This window comes from Triticum aestivum, chromosome 2B (assembly GCF_018294505.1).
Source record: "Triticum aestivum cultivar Chinese Spring chromosome 2B, IWGSC CS RefSeq v2.1, whole genome shotgun sequence".
Lineage (NCBI taxonomy): Eukaryota > Viridiplantae > Streptophyta > Magnoliopsida > Poales > Poaceae > Triticum > Triticum aestivum.
In genome coordinates, this window is record NC_057798.1 from 372,268,370 (window position 1) to 372,287,726 (window position 19,357).

The 19,357-nt window shown below is 43.5% G+C and overlaps 2 protein-coding genes across 3 annotated transcripts; one reads left to right on the plus strand and one right to left on the minus strand.

The window, feature by feature from the left end:
* The first annotated feature begins 2,137 nt into the window (after nt 1-2,137).
* On the plus strand, nt 2,138-16,724 carry LOC123044972 (Fanconi anemia group D2 protein). 2 transcript variants are annotated; one of them, XM_044467869.1, is made up of 30 exons: nt 2,138-2,988; nt 3,083-3,337; nt 3,424-3,636; nt 3,725-3,856; nt 4,544-4,673; nt 4,755-4,801; nt 4,873-4,974; nt 5,069-5,176; nt 10,814-10,956; nt 11,051-11,145; nt 11,232-11,313; nt 11,432-11,483; nt 11,552-11,632; nt 12,115-12,210; nt 12,296-12,399; nt 12,904-13,366; nt 13,447-13,482; nt 13,562-13,769; nt 13,925-14,052; nt 14,138-14,324; nt 14,424-14,656; nt 14,757-14,852; nt 14,962-15,057; nt 15,139-15,171; nt 15,305-15,427; nt 15,561-15,621; nt 15,736-15,791; nt 15,913-15,969; nt 16,082-16,202; nt 16,365-16,724. In XM_044467869.1, the coding sequence occupies exons 1-30, from the start codon at nt 2,239-2,241 to the stop codon at nt 16,508-16,510; spliced, it is 4,434 nt and encodes a 1,477-aa protein (XP_044323804.1). In that variant the 5' UTR covers nt 2,138-2,238; the 3' UTR covers nt 16,511-16,724. The 2 variants fall into 2 exon arrangements, with proteins under 2 accessions (XP_044323804.1, XP_044323803.1); XM_044467868.1 differs by having other exon boundaries at nt 2,140-2,988; nt 13,919-14,052.
* Nucleotides 16,725-16,773: 49 nt separating this feature from the next.
* On the minus strand, nt 16,774-17,323 carry LOC123044973 (uncharacterized). The gene has a single exon (XM_044467871.1). It carries the CDS (start codon nt 17,192-17,194, stop codon nt 16,958-16,960), a length of 237 nt encoding a protein of 78 aa, XP_044323806.1. The 5' UTR covers nt 17,195-17,323; the 3' UTR covers nt 16,774-16,957.
* Nucleotides 17,324-19,357: the final 2,034 nt, after the last annotated feature.

Consider the following 19,357-nt stretch of genomic DNA (forward strand, 5'->3'; position numbering starts at 1 on the left):
GCTGGTTGGGAAGGGTCAACACATGATGCAACTGTTTTAGCTGATGCATTAACACATGAGAGGGGCTTACAAGTACCACCGGGTAAGAAGTTGCCTAGGATACAAAATTGTCCATTTGTTATTACCTTACAAGAACCATTGTCACCAATTATTGTTTTTTTAGGCAAGTTCTACCTAGTTGATGCTGGCTATGGAGCAAAGCCTGGGTTCTTACCCCCTTTTCGTGGTGTGAGGTACCATTTGAACGAGTTGGGCAACAATCCAGTCCAAAATGATAGGGAGCTGTTCAACCTTAGGCACTCATCTCTACGGGTGACGGTAGATTCATGAATTTATTATACCGGAAGTGACATGAACCACCCAACCAATTCGAACATCAAGGCAACAAGCAAGTGACATTAGGGCCGTGGTAGACCGTAGGATGCAAATGGCAGCCCAAATGTGGGAAGATAGACAACTAATGTATGCTAATCTATGAGTGTGGCACACTCCATGTATTTGAACCTTATATTTGTGATGTTTATGCAACTACATTTGAATTTATTTGATGGCTGGACAGATTGTATCATTTACTAAAGTTGAACCATGTATTTGTGATGTTTATGCAAGTACATTTGAATTTATTTGATCGCTGGACAGATTCTATCATTTACTAAATTTGAACCATGTATTTGTGATGTTTATGCAAGTACATTTGAATTTATTTGATGGCTGGACAGATTGTATCTTTTATTATTTGGACAGAAATGGAGAGTGTTGAAGCTGCAAGTGCAAACTCCGGGAGAGTTGGGATCATTGTTTGGACCAATGCCATGACAAAAACCATGCTTGGTTTTTTGACTAGTCTTGTTGCTGATGGGAAGAGAATGTCAAGTGGCTTCAGGGACGTGCATCATAGACAATGTGCTATTGTTTTGAACAAGCAATTCAAGCTTTCTGTCACCGGAGAGCAAGTCAAAAACCATCTCAAGAAGTGGAGGAAGATTTGGACGAAGGTGGTCAATTTGAAGAATTTAAGTGGAGCTCTATGGGATGAAGATACTTGCACAATTAGGCTCAGCGAGGAGCACTATGCAGGGCATTGTATGGTATGCTTCTCACCCTACAAATCTGATGTCGTTTTATGTTTGCATTATGCTAATCATTTTGCACAATGTTTGCAGACCCACAAAGCTGATGCCCCCTTCCTGAATACCCCAATTGAGCACTATCATGCCATGGCTGCCATTTATGGGACAATTGGGGCCAAGGGGCTGAATGGCAGATCTGGCAATGATCTTCTTTTCATTGATCTTGAAGACGAGGAGAACAGTGAGGTCAACACGTCACCAAATGTTGGTGAATCTTCTATCCCCAAAGCACCACCAAAAAAGAAGGCTAAGGTAAAGCATGTTCCTGAAGATCCACTTAATTTAATTCTTAAAGATGGGTTCAAACTTGTGGCTGATGCGCTTGTGAAGTCTAGTGGAGATGATGATGACATACCATATGACCTTTGGGATGTAGTCTCCACATTGCCAGATTTTAATGAAGAGCACGTAGCCCACTACTATGCGCATCTTGTGGACAACCCAAAGACTGCAAGAGCCTTCATGAAACTTTCCCAAACCAACAAGTCTGTTTGGGTGAGTAGGTATATCAAGAAGAACTTCTAAATTCGATATGGTTGTATGGTTGTCAAGTATGTGAACCTGACATGTATGCTTCCTAGTGCACTTTGGTTGCTTTTGGAGAGAACTAGGCGTGTGTGGCTGTCAAGTATGACTTGGACATGTATGGCTTTATTGCACTTTGCTTGCTTTTGGAGAGCTTCATATGTGAACTACACATGTATGGTTGTCAAATGTGTTTAACTATTTGACCTTGTTGAAATATATGTTTTATGTGTTGTCATTTATATGTTAAACTTGTCAATATATATTGTTATGTTGTTTTTCTTGAAAATATAAATGACATGCCGCCGAAATTTATAAATTTATGTCATTTTATTTTACACTCCGTGCTTCCAATCAAACACCGAAACGGAACCAACCCGTTACTCTCTTTTGCTCCTACCAAACACAGAAATGGAATGGATCCGTTCTTCTGGAACGGAACCATTTCATTCCATGACAGTTGGTTCCACGACCAAACACACCCTAACAAGCGTTCCCTCTGTATCTGTGGCGCGAAACTTTCATTCCCCCAATCTCCCCCAAAAATCCCGAAGAAGCTTCCTAGTGGTAGCGGCAATCGGCGATGGTGTTCCTGCAGCGCAGCAACCCGCGAAAGCGGCCACCACCGGCGCCCACAGCACCCGGGCCGCCGCCGCCGCCGCCGTCGTTAGCGACATCGTCCGCGCCCACCCCGGCCGAACCCTCCGTCGTCGACGCGGCGGCCGCGCTCCTTGCGGACGCCGGCTGCACGCTCCTCGTCCCGCCGCACCTGCCCCCTTCCCTCCCGTCGGCCCCCACCTTCGTACCCCGCCTCACCCGCGCGCTCGCCGCGGACCCCGTGGCAGACCTCCCCGCGCGCCTCCTCGCGGGGCTCGCCGCCTTCGCCGAGTCCCCCACGCGGCTGCGCCAGCTACTCCTGCCCACCTCCCCGCGGTCGCAGAGCCTGGCGCGGGTTCTCCTCTCCGTCCCCGCGCTCCAGCCCGGTCTCCTGGGGCTCCTCCTCGACAAGCTGCCCGAGCACTTCGACGACGACGCGCTCGATGGGGTGCCTCTGCAGGACGACGTGGGGAGGCTTATCGTTGCTCAGTTCCGCTGGCTTGATTTCCTTGTCGATGCCGACACCTTTGTCACCAAGCTCGTGGAGGTGCTGTCGGTAGCACCACCCCGGCTCAAGAAGGAGATCATCGGTTCGATCCCGGAGATTGTGGGCGACCAGAGCCATGCTGCTGTGGTCTCCGCTCTGGAGAAGTTGCTGCAGGAGGACTCCCAAGTCGTGGTTGCTGTGCTCGACACTTTGTCAAACCTTAACCTCGACGCGCTGTTGCAGGAGCAGGTGATTGTTGCAACGATTTTCTTTCTTCTTGTTTTGTGTATGATGATGTACATTGTGGCTTAACAGTTGTCTTGTGCTGTGGGAATATTTGAAGGCGGTTACAGTTGCAATATCATGCATCCGGACGATTCATGCAGATCAGATGCCACACTTACTCAGGTTCTTGTTGCTGTCTGCCACACCAGCCAATGTTGGCAGGATTATATCGCAGATCCGCGAGCAACTGAAGTTTGTTGGTGTGGTGGATCCACGTGCTGCTCGGAGCAAGAAGCTGAAAGGGAAGGCATCAGCAACTAACACTGATGGGGCAATCCTTGATGCCTTGAGATCAGGCCTCCGGTTTAAGAATGTAGGGTATCTTAATCTACACTGTATCTCGAAATGCAGCACTGCACGTTGGAGTTTCAACTGGAATTTGCTTTGTTATTGATGCAGATGCTTTGTGAGGCCTTCTTGAAGGAGTTGAAATTAGTTGACCATGCAAGGGATCACAAAGTGATTGATGTTTGGCTCATCATGCTCATATATGCCAATGGGGGTGCTCTGCAGAAAAGTGCTGAGAAAATACTGAAATCCAAGATCTTACAAGGATATATCCGGGAGACATTGTTTCACCAATGCATTCATGGAAATACTGAATTAGTAAAGGTCAGTTCTTCGGTATCTCGTAATGACTGTCAAGTGACCATGTATGTTTGCCTACCCATGCTGACTGAGACATAAAAACTTGCACTAGGACCATTTTATGTCATATCTCTCAGTGAGTGATTACCTCTTGGCTTGCAAGGAAGACAAGGCTAGAGAATTTGCTACCTATTTGTTCACGGCTTTGTTTGAAGAATTCAGTGATACTTTCTCCAGGCAAGAGGTACCCCTTTGTTGCCAACACTTGTGTTTGCTGTCGTGAATGTACTGAAAATCAAGAACTTACCAATGTAGGCAAATTGGGTTAGTATGCACTGTTGATTTTTGAAAAAAGTAATTTCCCTATAATTCACGATTTCAGATAGGCTGTTTACCGAATTTTGTTGCATATCACATATATTTACATTTTTTTTGGTGAAATAAAACTTGAACATGCTCTACTAAATGAGCTAATGAACATAATTCTTGGAAGGGCTGTTTAGAAATTCTGATTCTGATACTGCTTCCTATTTCGTATAGTTTTACTGTTTTCAACCAGTTGGCTTGCATTTGAGAACTAATTAACTAATTCAAAAAGTAATCTGTGCAATCGTCGTCGTAGTTGCCAAAATACCACTGTTGTGCCAATGAAACATCTGAGTGATAAGGTTCTGTGTTGTCACTTGTCAGATTAGCTGCAGTAGTACCATTTAAGGTGGTGATTGGACAGCTATTGGTTTGTAGCTGAATTTTTCTACATTTATCTGCAAACTATAAGGCTTAGGTAGACTATCATCCTTCTGTTGGGAAATCCATCCAATTAAACTTTCTTGGCGCATATACCAGTTTCTCTTATGTTTCATACCCAGTTTTCTGTCCTTTATATATTTTGTCTGTTCTTTGTTTGGTAATGTCCTACCATTTTGTGCAGCTCGTAGGCTCATTGATAACTCATATAGGTTCTGGGGTCAGTTACGAAGTTTCTTCTGCTTTGGATATTATGATTTCTTTGACATCCAACAACTCTGAGGAACTCATCCCTATAGCTTCACATATAACTGGTATTGTTATTTCTGAAGTCTTATGTATTTAGTGCTTGCTACTGAGGAATAATTTGAATTACATTGACTTTTACTACATAGGTATTTTAGATTATCTGGAGAGTTTTCATGAAGATAATCTTCGAAAGGTTTGTGAAATATTTTTAATCCGTTACTCCTATTTTTTCCTCATCATAAACATCGGTTATGAAAAAAGTAGGTTTACGAGATCTTCTGTCAATTGGCACTGGCTGCTGGCTTCAATACTAGTTCAGGTGGCTCTTCTGTTGCTAATGAACTTCTTATGGTAGTGAGAAAACAGGTATGATTACATTTATGACTAGGCTCATCCAAGAAGGCTTTTTAGGGTTTATGGCTTTCAATTATTGTTTTCCGTGTCTGCTTGCATTTTGTAGGTTAGCAATCCAGATATGAAGTATAAGAGAATGGGAATAATTGGGGCTTTAAGGATAGTTTCAGCTATTGCAGATGCAAATGCTGCTGTGAACTACTCATCATCTCAGGTTTGCTTGGTCATGATGAAATTCAAGATAAATGTTGCTTTCGTGTTAAAACAACCATGCTGAATGATTCTGTCACTTTTTGACCTCCTGGGTATAAAAATACATTTGTATGTAAATGCTAGCATTTACAGGAGCATCTGTAGCAGCACCTATTTATCTTTAAAATTAGCCAAAAACTTTTAATGTCCTGTGCTAGTTCATTTGAAAGTGATACTTGTACGATATAAATCATGACATTACTTACTAGACAGTAAGAGTTTCCTACTGATAATTAAAGAAATACTCTGTTAGTTAGATGCTTCAAAAATAACATGAGCAGTGGACAAAGTAGTACCATGGTTTTATACAAGTGAAGCAAGCATCAGCATTAAGAACACACACCTAAATTGTATACCTAACCTGGTGCTGGATTCCCTTTTTTGTCTCAAGCTGTGCTTCTTGCATCTAAAATATCCGAGTGAAAGCAATAATGAAGCGTCTCAACCCCCTGATCGGGAGCCCGCGATGTTTATATAGATTGTAAACGTGAAGTACAAGGCAGTCCGTTGTTGTAACCGGACAGAATACAAGAGAGAGAGGAGATCGGGATAAAGGGAGTTGTAATAGGACAGGAGATCCCCTAGATATTCAGGTGTGAGGCGCAAGACAGGAACCCTTGACGACTCCACATTAACATGTTTAACACCCTCCCTTAATCTGAACTGCGCAAGTTTAGATTACGCTTAAACTCCTCAAACGGCCTTGTAGCCAGTGCCTTTGTAAACCTGTCAGCAACTTGATCATTCGAGTGAACAAATCGAATGTCTAATTCCTTGTTAGCAACTCTTTCCCTCACGAAGTGATAATCGATTTCAATGTGTTTAGTACGTGCATGAAACACAGGATTAGCTGACAAGTATGTCGCACCAAGATTGTCACACCAAAGACAAGGTGTCCGAATGTTATATATGCCAAGTTCCTTAAGACTTCACCCAAATAATTTCTGCTGTTGCATTGGCAAGTGCTTTGTATTCTGCTTCAGTACTAGATCTGGAAACTGTGGCCTGTTTCTTTGCACACCAAGAGATCAAGTTGGGACCAAAGAACACTGCAAAGCCACCAGTTGATCTTCTGTCATCCAAGCAACCTGCCCAGTCAGAATCAGAGAAGGCACTAACAAGAGTGGATGGTGACTTACTGAAGGTTATACCAACACTTAGAGTGTTTTTCACATATCTCAGTATACGTTTGGCTGCCGTCCAATGAGCAGTGGTTGGTGCATGAAGATACTGACAAACCTTGTTTACTGCAAAGGAGATATCAGGCCTGGTGAGAGTCAAGTACTGAAGTGCACCCACCAGACTTCTGTATTTGGTGCCATCCTCTTGATTCAAGAGTTCTCCTTCAACAAGTGTGAGTTTCTCTGAACTAGACAAAGGTGTTGGGGCAGGTTTGCAACCCTGCAACCCAACTCTCCTCAAAAGATCTGTAGCATACTTTTCCTGAGAAAGATGAAGACCACCTTCTTTGTTTCTCTTGACCTCAATGCCAAGGAAAAAAATGCAAGTCACCAAGATCCTTAAGAGCAAATTCTTGGTTCAAATTTGACAAGAGGGCTGTCACTGCTTCATTAGATGAGCTTGTGACAATAATATCATCAACATAGATAAGCACAAAAGCTGAAGTGTTTGACTTATTGTAAATAAACAGTGATGTGTCAGATTTTGAAGGAGTGAAACCAAGTTGTTGTAGTTTTGTACTCAACCTAGAGTACCATGCTCTGGGGGCTTGCTTCAGTCCATAGAGTGATCTGTCAAGCCTGCATATGTGAGACGGTTTGTTTTTGTCCTCAAACCCAGGAGGTTGCTTCATGTACACTTCCTCTTCCAGAACACCATGAAGAAACGCATTCTGCATGTCTAGCTGTCTAAGACTCCATCCTCTAGACATAGCAATGGATAGAACAAGACGAATGGTAGCAGCCTTAACAAGAGGACTGAAAGTATCTTCATAATCTATGCCATACCTCTGTTTAAAACCTTTTGCAACAAGCCTGGCTTTATAACGATCAATCGTGCCATCAGACCTTCTTTTGATCCTGAACACCCATTTGCAGTCAATCACATTTTTACCTTGCCGTGAGGGAACTATATGCCACGTGTTATTCTTCTGAAGAGCATGATATTCATCCTCTATAGCCTTTTTCCAACTAGGATCAGCAAGAGCTTCCTTATATGTGCGGGATTCTCCTGTGGAAGCAGCCAAACCAAATTTAACTTTATAATTTGTAGGTTGAATCACACCTGCACGGAGACGTGTACGAGGTGGTGTAGCAACAGCACGCGTTGGCGCAGAAGATCCAGACGCAGCAGCATCAGCAGAACCGGCAATCTCCCCCTGGATCGGGGCTGGCGATCCCGAGGAACCAGGCACAGGATCTTCTGCGGCCTGCGGAACCATAGGAGAAGACGGGATGGCCACAGAGGATCCGGGCGGGGCGGAATCCAGCTGGGAGCGCGCGTCTAGTGCGGTTGCCGCAGATGGGGCCCGCCGGGTGTAGACCCGAGGTTCAGCCGGGAACCTGGTTGGTAATGCGGGCTGGCACGGGATTGGCGCGGAGCAGGCGCAGGCGCAGGCGCAGGATGGGACGAAGGAGCGGATCCCGGCGCAGATCCTGTCGGCCCTGGCACGACTGGAAGCGCAGATCCCGAAGACGATTGCAGCGGCTCCATCATGACAGCTACAGGGCGCAATGGAGCACTGTTTTCAGCAGAAATGGCACCGTTTTGGACCCCGTTTTCAGCACATTCTTCACCTGTAGCAGCAGACTCAGATGACAGATTAGAAGAATTAGTCAAATTTAAGTTAGTACAATCATTGAGTTCCACAGGAGGAATGCCGGATAGATGGGATGGGAGGAGAAGTATTTCCTTTAGAAGGAGAGCTCCGGCATTCGGATGAAGTTTGGCAAACGGGAATTGAGCTTCATCAAATACAACATCACGGGAGATGTACACACGACCGGTGGGCACATCAAGACACTTGACACCTTTATGTTGTGCACTATAACCAAGAAAGACACACTGTTGAGATCGAAACATAAGTTTTCGAGAGTTGTAGGGACGAAGGTTTGGCCAACAGGCACACCCAAAAACACGAAGTGTATTATAATCTGGTGTGACGCGAAGAAGACGTTCAGTGGGGGTTTCATTGGCAATAGTGCGACTAGGCCACATATTGATAAGATGTACTGCAGTGAGAAACCTTCGTCCCAAAATTTTAAAGGCATAGAGGCGGAAGCTAGGAGGGCAAGATCTACTTCAACAATGTGTCGATGTTTCCGTTCAGCGGAGCCGTTTTGTTGGTGAGCATGCGGGCAGGACACGTGATGAGGAATTCCTATCTTTTGAAAAAAGAATTAAGCTTCTCATATTCACCATCCCAGTCTGATTGCATGGCAAGGATTTTGCGATCAAACTTTCGTTCAACAAGTGCTTGAAAGTTATGAAAAACTTGGAAGACGTCACAACGTTTTTTAAGAAGATATATCCAGGTGTATTTGCTATAATCATCAATGAAACTCACATAGTAAGAGTGTCTACCAACGGAGGTGGGTGCCGGACCCCAAACATCAGAGAAAATAAGTTGCAATGGCTGAGTAGACACACTAGTAGAAATAGGATAAGGCAACTGATGACTTTTTGCTCTTTGACAAGAATCACAAATAGTTTCTAAATTTCGCTCACCAACAACTGGAAGTTTATTTTTACTAAGAATTTGATGAACAGTAGCAAACGAGGGATGACCTAAACAACTGTGCCACCTTTCAGCAGAAAGCTTGATGGCACCATAGACTTGTTTGTTGAACTGACAATATTGAGGAAGCAGCGCATAGAGTCCTTGCACACATGTACCCCTATGGAGAGCTCTCTTCGTGACCTGATCCTTGATCAAAAAGAAGAACGTGTGAAACTCAAGAAATACATTATTATCAAGAGCAATACGATGGATGGAAAGAAGAGTTTTGGAAGCATTGGGTACATGCAAGATATCTTTCAGAACTAGATTTTTATGTGGAGTTTCGATAATTGATTGACCAATATGACTAATCTTCATACCTGCACCGTTTGCTGCGGTGTAAATTTGATCGTGGCCGCGGTATTTTTCTTGCATCATCACCTTGTCGAGTTCTCCGGTGATGTGATTTGTTGCACCCGTGTCTAAGTACCAATTGGTATTGACACCATACGATGCATCAGCTACAGCAGCAACTTTTTTCTTTTGGGATGTGTCATCAGCATAACGCCAATCACAATCTTTGGCGATATGGTTGTTTTTTTTGCAAATTTGACAACGACCTTCATACCCTTCATACCCCTGAAAGTTGTTGCACGCTCTGTTGTTGCGTCGAGGAGGGTAGCCGCCGCTGTTGTTTCCCTGGTGATAATGGCCACCGCCACCACCACCACCATAGTGGCTGCTGCCACCATTGTTGCTGTTGTAGCCGCTAGGATTGTAGCCAGAATTGTTGTAGCCGCCGCCGCCGTTGTTGTAGCTACCACCGCTGCCACCTGGACGAGATCCGCCACCACCACCACCCTTCTGCTGACCACGAGAGCCTTTGTTGGGTCCCTGGCGGCCGCGAGAAGCAATGTTAGCGGAGGACTTGAAGTTGCCAGTGCCTGTCCCATGGAACATCTCGACGCGCTGGTCGAAATTGGCTACCATGGCGAAGAGGTTCTCGACGGTGACTGGATCAGTACGTGCGTCCAAGGCGGAGATGATGGGCTGATACTCCATGTCAAGCCCCGTGAGGATGAACGACACCAGCTCGTCCTCCCCGATCGGTTTGCCTGCTGCCGCAAGCTCATCCGAGAGAGCACGCATGTGCCCTAAGTAGGTTGCCGCCGGCTGGTTGCCCTTCTGGGCGTTGGTGAGCATGTTGCTCAGGGCCGTCCAAATCGCATGTGATGTTTCCATCGATGCAACTTGAACCAGCACCTCCTTGGAGAGATTTCGAAGGAGATATGCGACGATCTGTTGATCTTGAATTAACCAGGGGGCATAGGCAGGGTTGGTGATCACCTGATCATTGCCGTCCTTGTCCTTGGTGGTGATGATCTTGGGAGGTTCTGCCGTGGTTTGGTCGATGTAGCCATACAGGCCGGCGCCCATTATCTGGGATCGCGCCTGGGCTCGCCAGAGGACATAGTTCGTCCGGGTGAACGGCTCGGAGACGTTGTAGTTGAGGTCGGAGGAGACCGGAGCGCACATGGCAGCGAGATGGGTTTTGGGAGATCGATGAGGAGAGGCTAGACATGGTGGAAGAAACCTGCTCTGTATACCATGAAAGCAATAATGAAGCGTCTCAACCCCCTGATCGGGAGCCCGCGATGTTTATATAGATTGTAAACGTGAAGTACAAGGCAGTCCGTTGTTGTAACCGGACAGAATACAAGAGAGAGAGGAGATCGGGATAAAGGGAGTTGTAATAGGACAGGAGATCTATCCCTAGATATTCAGGTGTGAGGCGCAAGACAGGAACCCTTGACGCCTCCACATTAACATGTTCAACACCGAGATCACGGCAGCTACCTTTTCCGCCTTCATGAAATACTGGTGTTGCTTTATTAGTTATAAATTTGTTTTGTTTGGCAGCAACCAAATTGTGAGGAGGCCCTGGGACTGCTAAATATGACTGTTAACTCCTGCAAATTTGTGACGTTGCCCTTAATTCTTCTCTATGATGAATTATCTGCTTTATTTGAGAGCAATGTTCTTCATTCTGCAATTATTGAGTGGTAAGCATAAAATGGTTGCTACTGCATGCGGAAAAAGGAGACAATCCATGTTTCTTCATGTAAGATAGCTTATTTCACTAACTGGCCTTTTCAGGGTTGGAGAACATGTTGCAGAATTTGATACCCTTTTTCTTGCTGATCTTGAGGATGGCCAGCTATCAGAAAAATATCTCTGCGAGAGCATTGAAGGTTAGCAAGATGCTTTGACAGTTATGTACATTTCTACTTGACACATGATGAAAGTACAAGTGTAATTGACAACACATTGGTTTCAGGGGAATTATGGATGAACTTGGATGGAAATATCTCCCCAGTATGCGTAAATATTTTGCCACTAGTGTCCACCTCGCAACAAAGGTACAATTCTAGCTGTTAAGGCCTTAATGGTCATTATTTGGTTGGTACTTGGTTACTAACTAGTCTGAATATGACCTATACTGGTCTATTATAATACTGTTATGTATGCTCATACCAGGTCTCAAGCCTGCTTGCAGATCCTTCCTTCCCAATTTCTACTTCTAACTACCGTAAGTGCCATAGCCTTGTAATCCAGCATGTCTTAATGGTCAAACTAACTTTCTTGTTTATATCGAAGATTGAACGTTCAGGAAGTGAAGGCTCACTTGGTGGAATAAATGCACTCCTTGGCTGTCCTTTGCATCTTCCCTCTACAAAGGTTATACCGCTCAGTCTGCTCTCTAGAAACTTGAAGCGATACCCCTAACTTGTTAATTATACAGGAACACCATTCTTTTAAGTCTTAGTTTTGTTGCATTATGTATCTTAAATATTATTCTGCAACCTGCCTTTGCTCCGCCAGAACACACACAGAATGGTGCCACAAATAAATTGCAAGTTTCTCTAGAACTGACGAAAAGTTTCTCTAGAACTGGCCTACATGTAATCAACAATACTATAATAGTTTCTCATAATAAATGGTAAATCACAAATTCTGGGTTAATATAACCAATCTCTACCATTCATATAAAAAAAATATCAAACTGCAGATGTCAAGGGTTCAAAGTTGTTTTGAAAAGCATAACAAATGCAAATATATTAGTGCAAATGTAACTTCCAAAATTAGTTTTATACTATCAGAGAGATGTCCTTCCGTGACTGAAAAATAATTAATCTTGGTTTGGATTTGAGAACCGACAGAACCTGGATGAATCTAGATGGGGAAGCTTGTCAGCACTGGAGAAAAAAACAGTGTGTCACTCACTGTACTTTGCGATAAACTGGATTAGGGAGTTGGTATGTTTTGAATCTTCTGGTTTTACTGACTAAACGCTTGAAATTATATGATATCTATATCTGAAATTGGTGGCATCATTGGCAGCTTAATGCTTTCAGCACACAAGTTGCGGCCAGAGTTGATAATGTGTCACAAAGAGTAAGGGATGAGACAGCAGTTAAACTTTTGAAGCGTCTGAGAAATCTAATGTGAGTGTATTGCTTGAACAGTGATGAGAGTACCATATCTACTACACCTGGATAGATATTGCATGCTACTTGTACTGTATTCATCATCATTTATCAAAGAACCAACCTTTCACTAAATACTACTCCCTCCGTTCTTTTTTATAAGACGTTTTAGCCAGTCCGCTTTGAACTATTTTGGGCGTGTCTGAAATGTGTAAAACATCTTATAAAGGAGAACAGGGGGTATTAATGGGGGATTGGATGGTGAATTTTTGTACTGTTTCTTTAAAATTTCTGATTCAAGCATGTCAGGCAAGTTTTTTCATCTGTGCTTGTCAATAAATATTTTTAAGTCTGAACAGAAACATTCTATTACAGTTTGCATTAGATGTTAGAGAGCTTAATAAAGAAAAAGGAACATGTATGACTTGATATGTCTAGGATTATCATGTCTAGTGCACCCGCCATAATATTATGACATGATTGCCAAATGCACCTGACTTCTTTTGTTGAAAAAAAATGCAGATTACTCGAGATTTTGTTAAACACCGTTCTTAAAATTTATCCTCTATCTCTACCTGAGCTGCGATATCTTGGGAATTATTCTGGGTCAACTAGCAGCAGCAAGTTCAACACTGGGAAGAAAATGGGGGAAGACAACATGGAGGGCCCATCTTCCAACAAAAGACAAAAGGGCCGCAAGGACAAAGCAGCTTCAGATAAATTGAATTCTGATGAGAAGCTCAAACAATCTACGATACTGGATGCTTTTAAAAGAGCAGGTGTAACGATCACCCAAGAAACAAAGAAAGCATCTTCACGACCATTGCCAAGTGGAATGACGTCGAAGGATGTTGAAAGCGAGGCTAATAATCCTGGTGAGCTTGGGCATATAGATTTGATGGCAGCACCAGTTCAGCTGGATATGCAAAGATTTAAATTCAGAACACTCCATGTGAATTGTTTATCCTTATTAAAGTATTCAGAGGTATGCATTTGTTCAGTTTGACTTAATTCTTCGATTCTTTTAAAGTTTTATGGTCAAGTTCTCATTTATATATTTTACAGTTTCAAGATTCAACTTATCCATATCATGAATCTGAGGTACTTGATTTCAACCACATAATATATAGCTACTAAAGTATGGTGTCATTATTGAGGTTTTTCTGTTTTCGTTATTCAGCTGCCTTTATATCTCTATCTTCTACGTGATCTAAACAACAAACTAGATCATGTAAACCCATCAAGCAAGCCATTTTTTAATAATTCTCAAGCAAAATCCACTCGCGCTCATTGCCAAAAGAGCACAGAAGATCTTCTTAGCAAAATCCAGCCACTATTCTCGAGTCTACGGAAGCATCTAGATGGATCAGTTTCAATGATGAAAGACAGTAAGCTTTGATTATCCTTTTCTGCTTCTAGTTCCTTCTATCATGAATAGTATGAATTTTTTACAATACTACAATGCATTGTACTGCTGTACCCCTCCTTTCCTTTGCTTTGATCAATAACACAATGGGGCACTACTATTGCTATGTAGGATCAGATAGCAGCCCAGACAACTGGAGTTCACATTCGGATTCAGCAGGAAACCCGCACATACCATACGTGATGGTCTCCAAGTCTTCAATAGCCACTTCCGTATTTAAGGAGGTTCTTGGCTGCTACAGGAAGGTTGTAGCATGGATATCTTTTTCTTACTTCTGATAGTAAAGATGACTCAAATTGTAGCATTAACATAATATGGCACCTTTTGCAGCTACTTGGCACGCCAGATCTATTGAATCAAGCAAATATGTCAGCTCTGAAGGAGCTGCTACAGACTTTCCAGCCAACTGAAAATTTCGATGATGATCTTTCTGAGTTCCGTCCACCTCTGGTCCCTAGTAATGTTGATTATCTGTACTGTGGGGCATTTAAAATGTTTGAGGCTATTATGGATGCAGGTAATCAGCAGTTGCAATCTGTGCCAACTGCCAAAAGTGATTCTCCATGTCTTACTGCAGTGACCTTTTTCCTAATCTCAATACCATGTCTTACTGCAGTGTGTTTGTTCTCACACATTTTGGCCTCTGACGTGCTAATTACCATGCAATCTATTTTAAATTCCATTATCGTGCTGTTGGAAAAATCTGGGGAATCAAATGGGAAGAATATGCATGTAGGATGCTCCAAAGAGATTGTTCCCTTGGTAAAGAAGCAGCTTGGGTTATCAGCTCATAAGCTGCTAACTTCTGATTTCCCTAATGAAGATACTGAAAATGGATGGCAGAGTAAAGTAAGCTAAAACATTTTTTAACATATAAATGTGCAACGCCTATAAGCATGCATGACTAATTCCTAAGAGGCTAACAAGTTCCATGTTTATTGCTTGTCAGGGTGATCTTATACCAAGGATATTACAAATATACCTCAGGAATAGTGAGTCGACTTCAGTTCTGCTTGATGAGCTGGCTTGCTTGGTGTTGCCTCAGGTGGTCCATCTTGATTTGTTGGGTCATGTTATCAGAGTCGATATCAATTGGGTTGTTGTTCTTTTCGCCTTGGAACACTCATTTTTAGAATTTTATTCCATCATTGAAGGTAGCTTCGCTCAAAAGTAAAAGTACCACCCAAGAACTGTCGCATGGGTTTCCAACATTGTGTTCTTCCACTTTCCACTCGTGGTACCGTGTGCTGGTAAGTATCTGATGTCCAGAGCATTTTCAAATATCCGATATTTATTTGTTTTCTCTTGTATTTTTTGGGTTACTAATGCAGCATGAGGAGAATCTTGGGAATTTTAACAAGATGGTAAGTTGTTTTACACATTCTACACTTAGTTGCTAATATTTACCCTACTGTCAGCACTATGTTGCATTTGCTGTCTCTAAACATATTAAAAAGTATCCCTTAATGTTTGAGCAAGTTCTTCCCTCTTCTCCAGATCAAGCAAGCCTTGAAGACTACATCACAATCAGGAGTAGCAGTGGAAAATGTTATGGATGAAATTGTCAAATCAGTAAACGTGTTTGTGTCTCTGACAAATATATGTAAGATTCACGAGAAGGTAAGTTGCAATAAAGTCACTCTTGTAGAGATACTAATATAATTGATTACCTGATGCAATGGAAATGGTGTACTGTGATGTATGAGACTGCTGGTTGAAAATGATGCATCTCACATCGAATCACAAAATATAGGTTGCTATGCATGCAATGGCAGTTAAATATGGGGGGCGATTCATTGATTCATTTCTTAAAGGTGAGAACCTGTGAATTGATAAGCTTTCATATACTTTCATTAGGTGTGTATTCTTATTGCTGCCTTTGAGTGAAAACATGTTCAGTTTAACGCTCCTTTTTATTTTTGCTGCAGCCTTCAACTTTCTGGAGACGCAGTTTGGGCAACGTGGCGACGATATAGTTCAAATGGTAAATAACTGTAAATGTTATTTGTTACTTACTTCTTTTAGCACCACTCAATAGCTGCCTTTTGTCCTGCCAAATTACAGTGGCTGTTTACTGTTAGTACTGACGAGTAAAACTTATGCAGATAAAAGAACTTCAGAAAGCGACAAGAATAATCCAAACTATATGTGCAGAGGCAAAGGTAGAATTGATAACCTTTTAATTCTCACCAGGCACAATCGATAATATTTGATCATCGATGTTCATACCATAAATTATGTGTTCCATGCTTAGAAAAGTATTTTGATGTTTAGGGTTACAAGCGAACAATGATCACGAGCAAGATACCTGCCACAAAGAGATCCATGGAGCGGTTTCTCTTCCAAGTGAAGGCCCTCCTGGAACACTGCTCTAATGTGGAGCGTTGCTGGATTGGTAAACACTGTGATCTGATTTGCAATTTCTTCACAACTATGCCTAGCTATACACAGACTGCAGTTAGCTACGTAGTTAGTACTACTACAACACTATCAGCCATATCTCATTTGGATCTACGATTTTCAGCAATGCCAACTACTTTTCTCCATTTTGTGATAGGTAATCTGAAGCACAAGGATTTGCATGGGCATGTGGTAAGCTCTCAGGTGTATGGCGACGTGGATGACGGCCCAAATGATGCAGAACAAGAACAGATGGAGACTGATCCTGAAACTCCAGCCGACGAAAATGAACATCGTGGATGATGATGAGACAGAAAACGAGGCAACACCATTGGAGGATTGACCTCACACACGGTACCAATCTCGAAATGTCTCCAATGTAATCATATATATTGTCCCACAGATTTTACTCTTGACATGTATGTACAGTACATTGCAATGCACACCGTGCTCCCACGACATACTGAAATGCCAATTCAGAAATGTAAATCAGGGTATCATCTGCTTTGCATAGAAAGCTGGAAGTCTCAATCAGGAATTCAGGACCGCATACACAGGGCATCCTATATACAGATCACCACCATATCTCATTTCATAACATGTTATAACATAAAGCAAGTTCTTGTCACATCATAACAAAAGCCACAAGAACCAAACACGCAAACTCATAGATAGACAAACATGGCTGGAGTAAGGATGAAAGGGAAGCCTAGCATTGGTGCACTGACGACGCTGAGAGCAAGAAACGCATCAGATGGCCTTGGCTGGCGCCGCGGCGGAGGCGGAGAGGTCGGCGAGTAGCGGCTCGCTAGTGGGTGGCGCGGTGGAGTTGGCTGCGGGGTAGTCGTCGGGGTCGTAGTTGGGGTCGAGGGCACGGTCCATGGCGCGGCGGCCGGTCTCGAGGCAGGGCTTGCAGGCCATCTCGATGGTGATCCAGCCCAGCACCACCGCCGCGATCGCGATCACCGCGGTCACCACCGCCCCCATCGGATCACAACCCTCCCTTGTGCGACTCGCTGGCCAAACGCGGATCTGGAGGTTGAAGATGACTGACTGGTTACGACAGTTATTAGCCGGCTTGGTTGTCGGACTGGACGAGGATTCTGCCGGCTCGCCGAAGCTTGTGCGGATGGGCTCGCTCGTCTGGACCTGGATTTCTAGTGTACTACTGTACTGGGCCGCTTATTTAAGCTGGGCCGTGGTATTGTACAGTTGGAATGATGGAATAAAGTTAGATGTGTTTCGGAAGTGATCTTCTGAGCGCGAGCACAGGTGCTATCCTCTCCGCTCGTAGGCCTCGTGATCCACAAACACTTGCATATAGGCCCAGGCATTATTCCCGTATAGAGATTGATGAACAGTTTCCCGTGGCCACGTCTGCCATGCCGGTCTTGCTCAGACGTCCACAGACAGGGTGGGCCGTTTTGGCGACGATTCTGGGCTGACACTGGCTGCTGCTCATTAATTCTCCGCACCTTACCAATCTTCCCCTCCACGATTCATTTAATCAAGCCCAATCTTTCTCCATGTCGCACCTGAGTTGGCAAAACCGAACCATCTCTGCTCAATTTCGAATTTTGAATCAAACAGAGACAGAGTTTACACACCACGCCATAAATACGTACTCAAGCTTGCATGCATTTTCTATCCCGACCAGGAATTCAGAATGCAATTCTACATGTCTGAAACAAATTCAGAATGCATGTTTTGTTTCACAAAAATTCAGTAATCAGGACACGTTCCTCGTCATGGTAATATGCATCGACAAATTATACAAAAAATTAGAAGTACAGACACGATCATAGTGCTCACAGATTCAGAATGCATGAACATGATGTAAAAACTACGGAAATCAAACATTTGCTTGGTGCGAACACTGATACTCCAACGTCGACACTAGTTTAACACTATTCTTGATCGGCCATTTTTTTTTGTCTTTCCACGCATAACAGGTACCGAATACACTCACCAACCATGAAACAAGAAGCACTTCTACTGAAGGAACTACATGAGTTCTACATTTTTCAGTTCTACAGGTTGTAGCCACTGCTCACATGCCAGTCAACCAGAAATCACCCACTTTGTGGCAGTTGTTCTGCCTGTGATCTTCAATTCCACAATTTTTGCACCTAGCCGGTTTGCAAACAGGTTTCGGGGCATCACCTCGATCAGGGCAGGTTGTCCTCTTGTGCCCTTGCCCGTGAAATATGGTGCAGAACCTGGTTCGTTTGCTCAGCCCCTCGTATGGTGCCTTCTCCCTGCTAGTTGATGGCCACCCAATTTCTTTGTGCTTCTTTGGTGCCAACAGTCCGTTGAGTCTATTCCCACTATCAGTTGCAGAAGTAGCATCATCATTCACAGTGCCCATGCCTGCAGCCCCACTTGCAACAACCATTGCCTCTTGCGCTGGCTGCTGCTAGACAACATCTCCATGTTCAGCGATCCTGTCCTCCAATCCTAACCCGTCCCTAATTTCTACAAAAGGCTGCATCTCCACCATTCATGTCCGCTTCTCCTTGTAGTTCTCCTCTGCCTCCTGGTCAAACTGAAGTCTCATGTACTTTTTCACAAACATATGCATCAGACAACCCAGAGGAACATAATTCTTCACCATGTGGTTTGCACTTTCACTTTGCTGAGTACTAGTCATCTTAGCACAGAAAGCACCTTTAAACTACGGCTTCACCCACTTGTGCCTTATTTCATAAAGTTGGGTCATGTAGTCATGAGTCTTTAAATTATATTTATCAGTCAATATCTTCCAAGCATCCTCGAATTCATCGATTGTAAGCATGTGATTCACTACCTTGTGGAACTCTACCTTGAACTCGCTCTTCTTGGTGTACAACGAACCAAGTGATTCCTTCGCTTTTTTCAGGACATGCCACTTGCACCATCGGTGCGCCATCTGCGGCATCACATTTTTATGGCGACCTCCATCGAACGGTTTTGATCTGCACAACAACACAAATCATGTTAGATAAGCTTGCTCTCAGAGCATCCTTTCCGAACGTTTGTCACCAAGAGAATTTGTATAGTATAGGTTCGTACCGGTTAGAATTGTCTTAGGTGCACTTCCGCCCATCATCCTAAAGAACTCTGCAAAAACCCACTCAAAGGTCCCCACTTTCTCGTCAAGCACCAAAACCC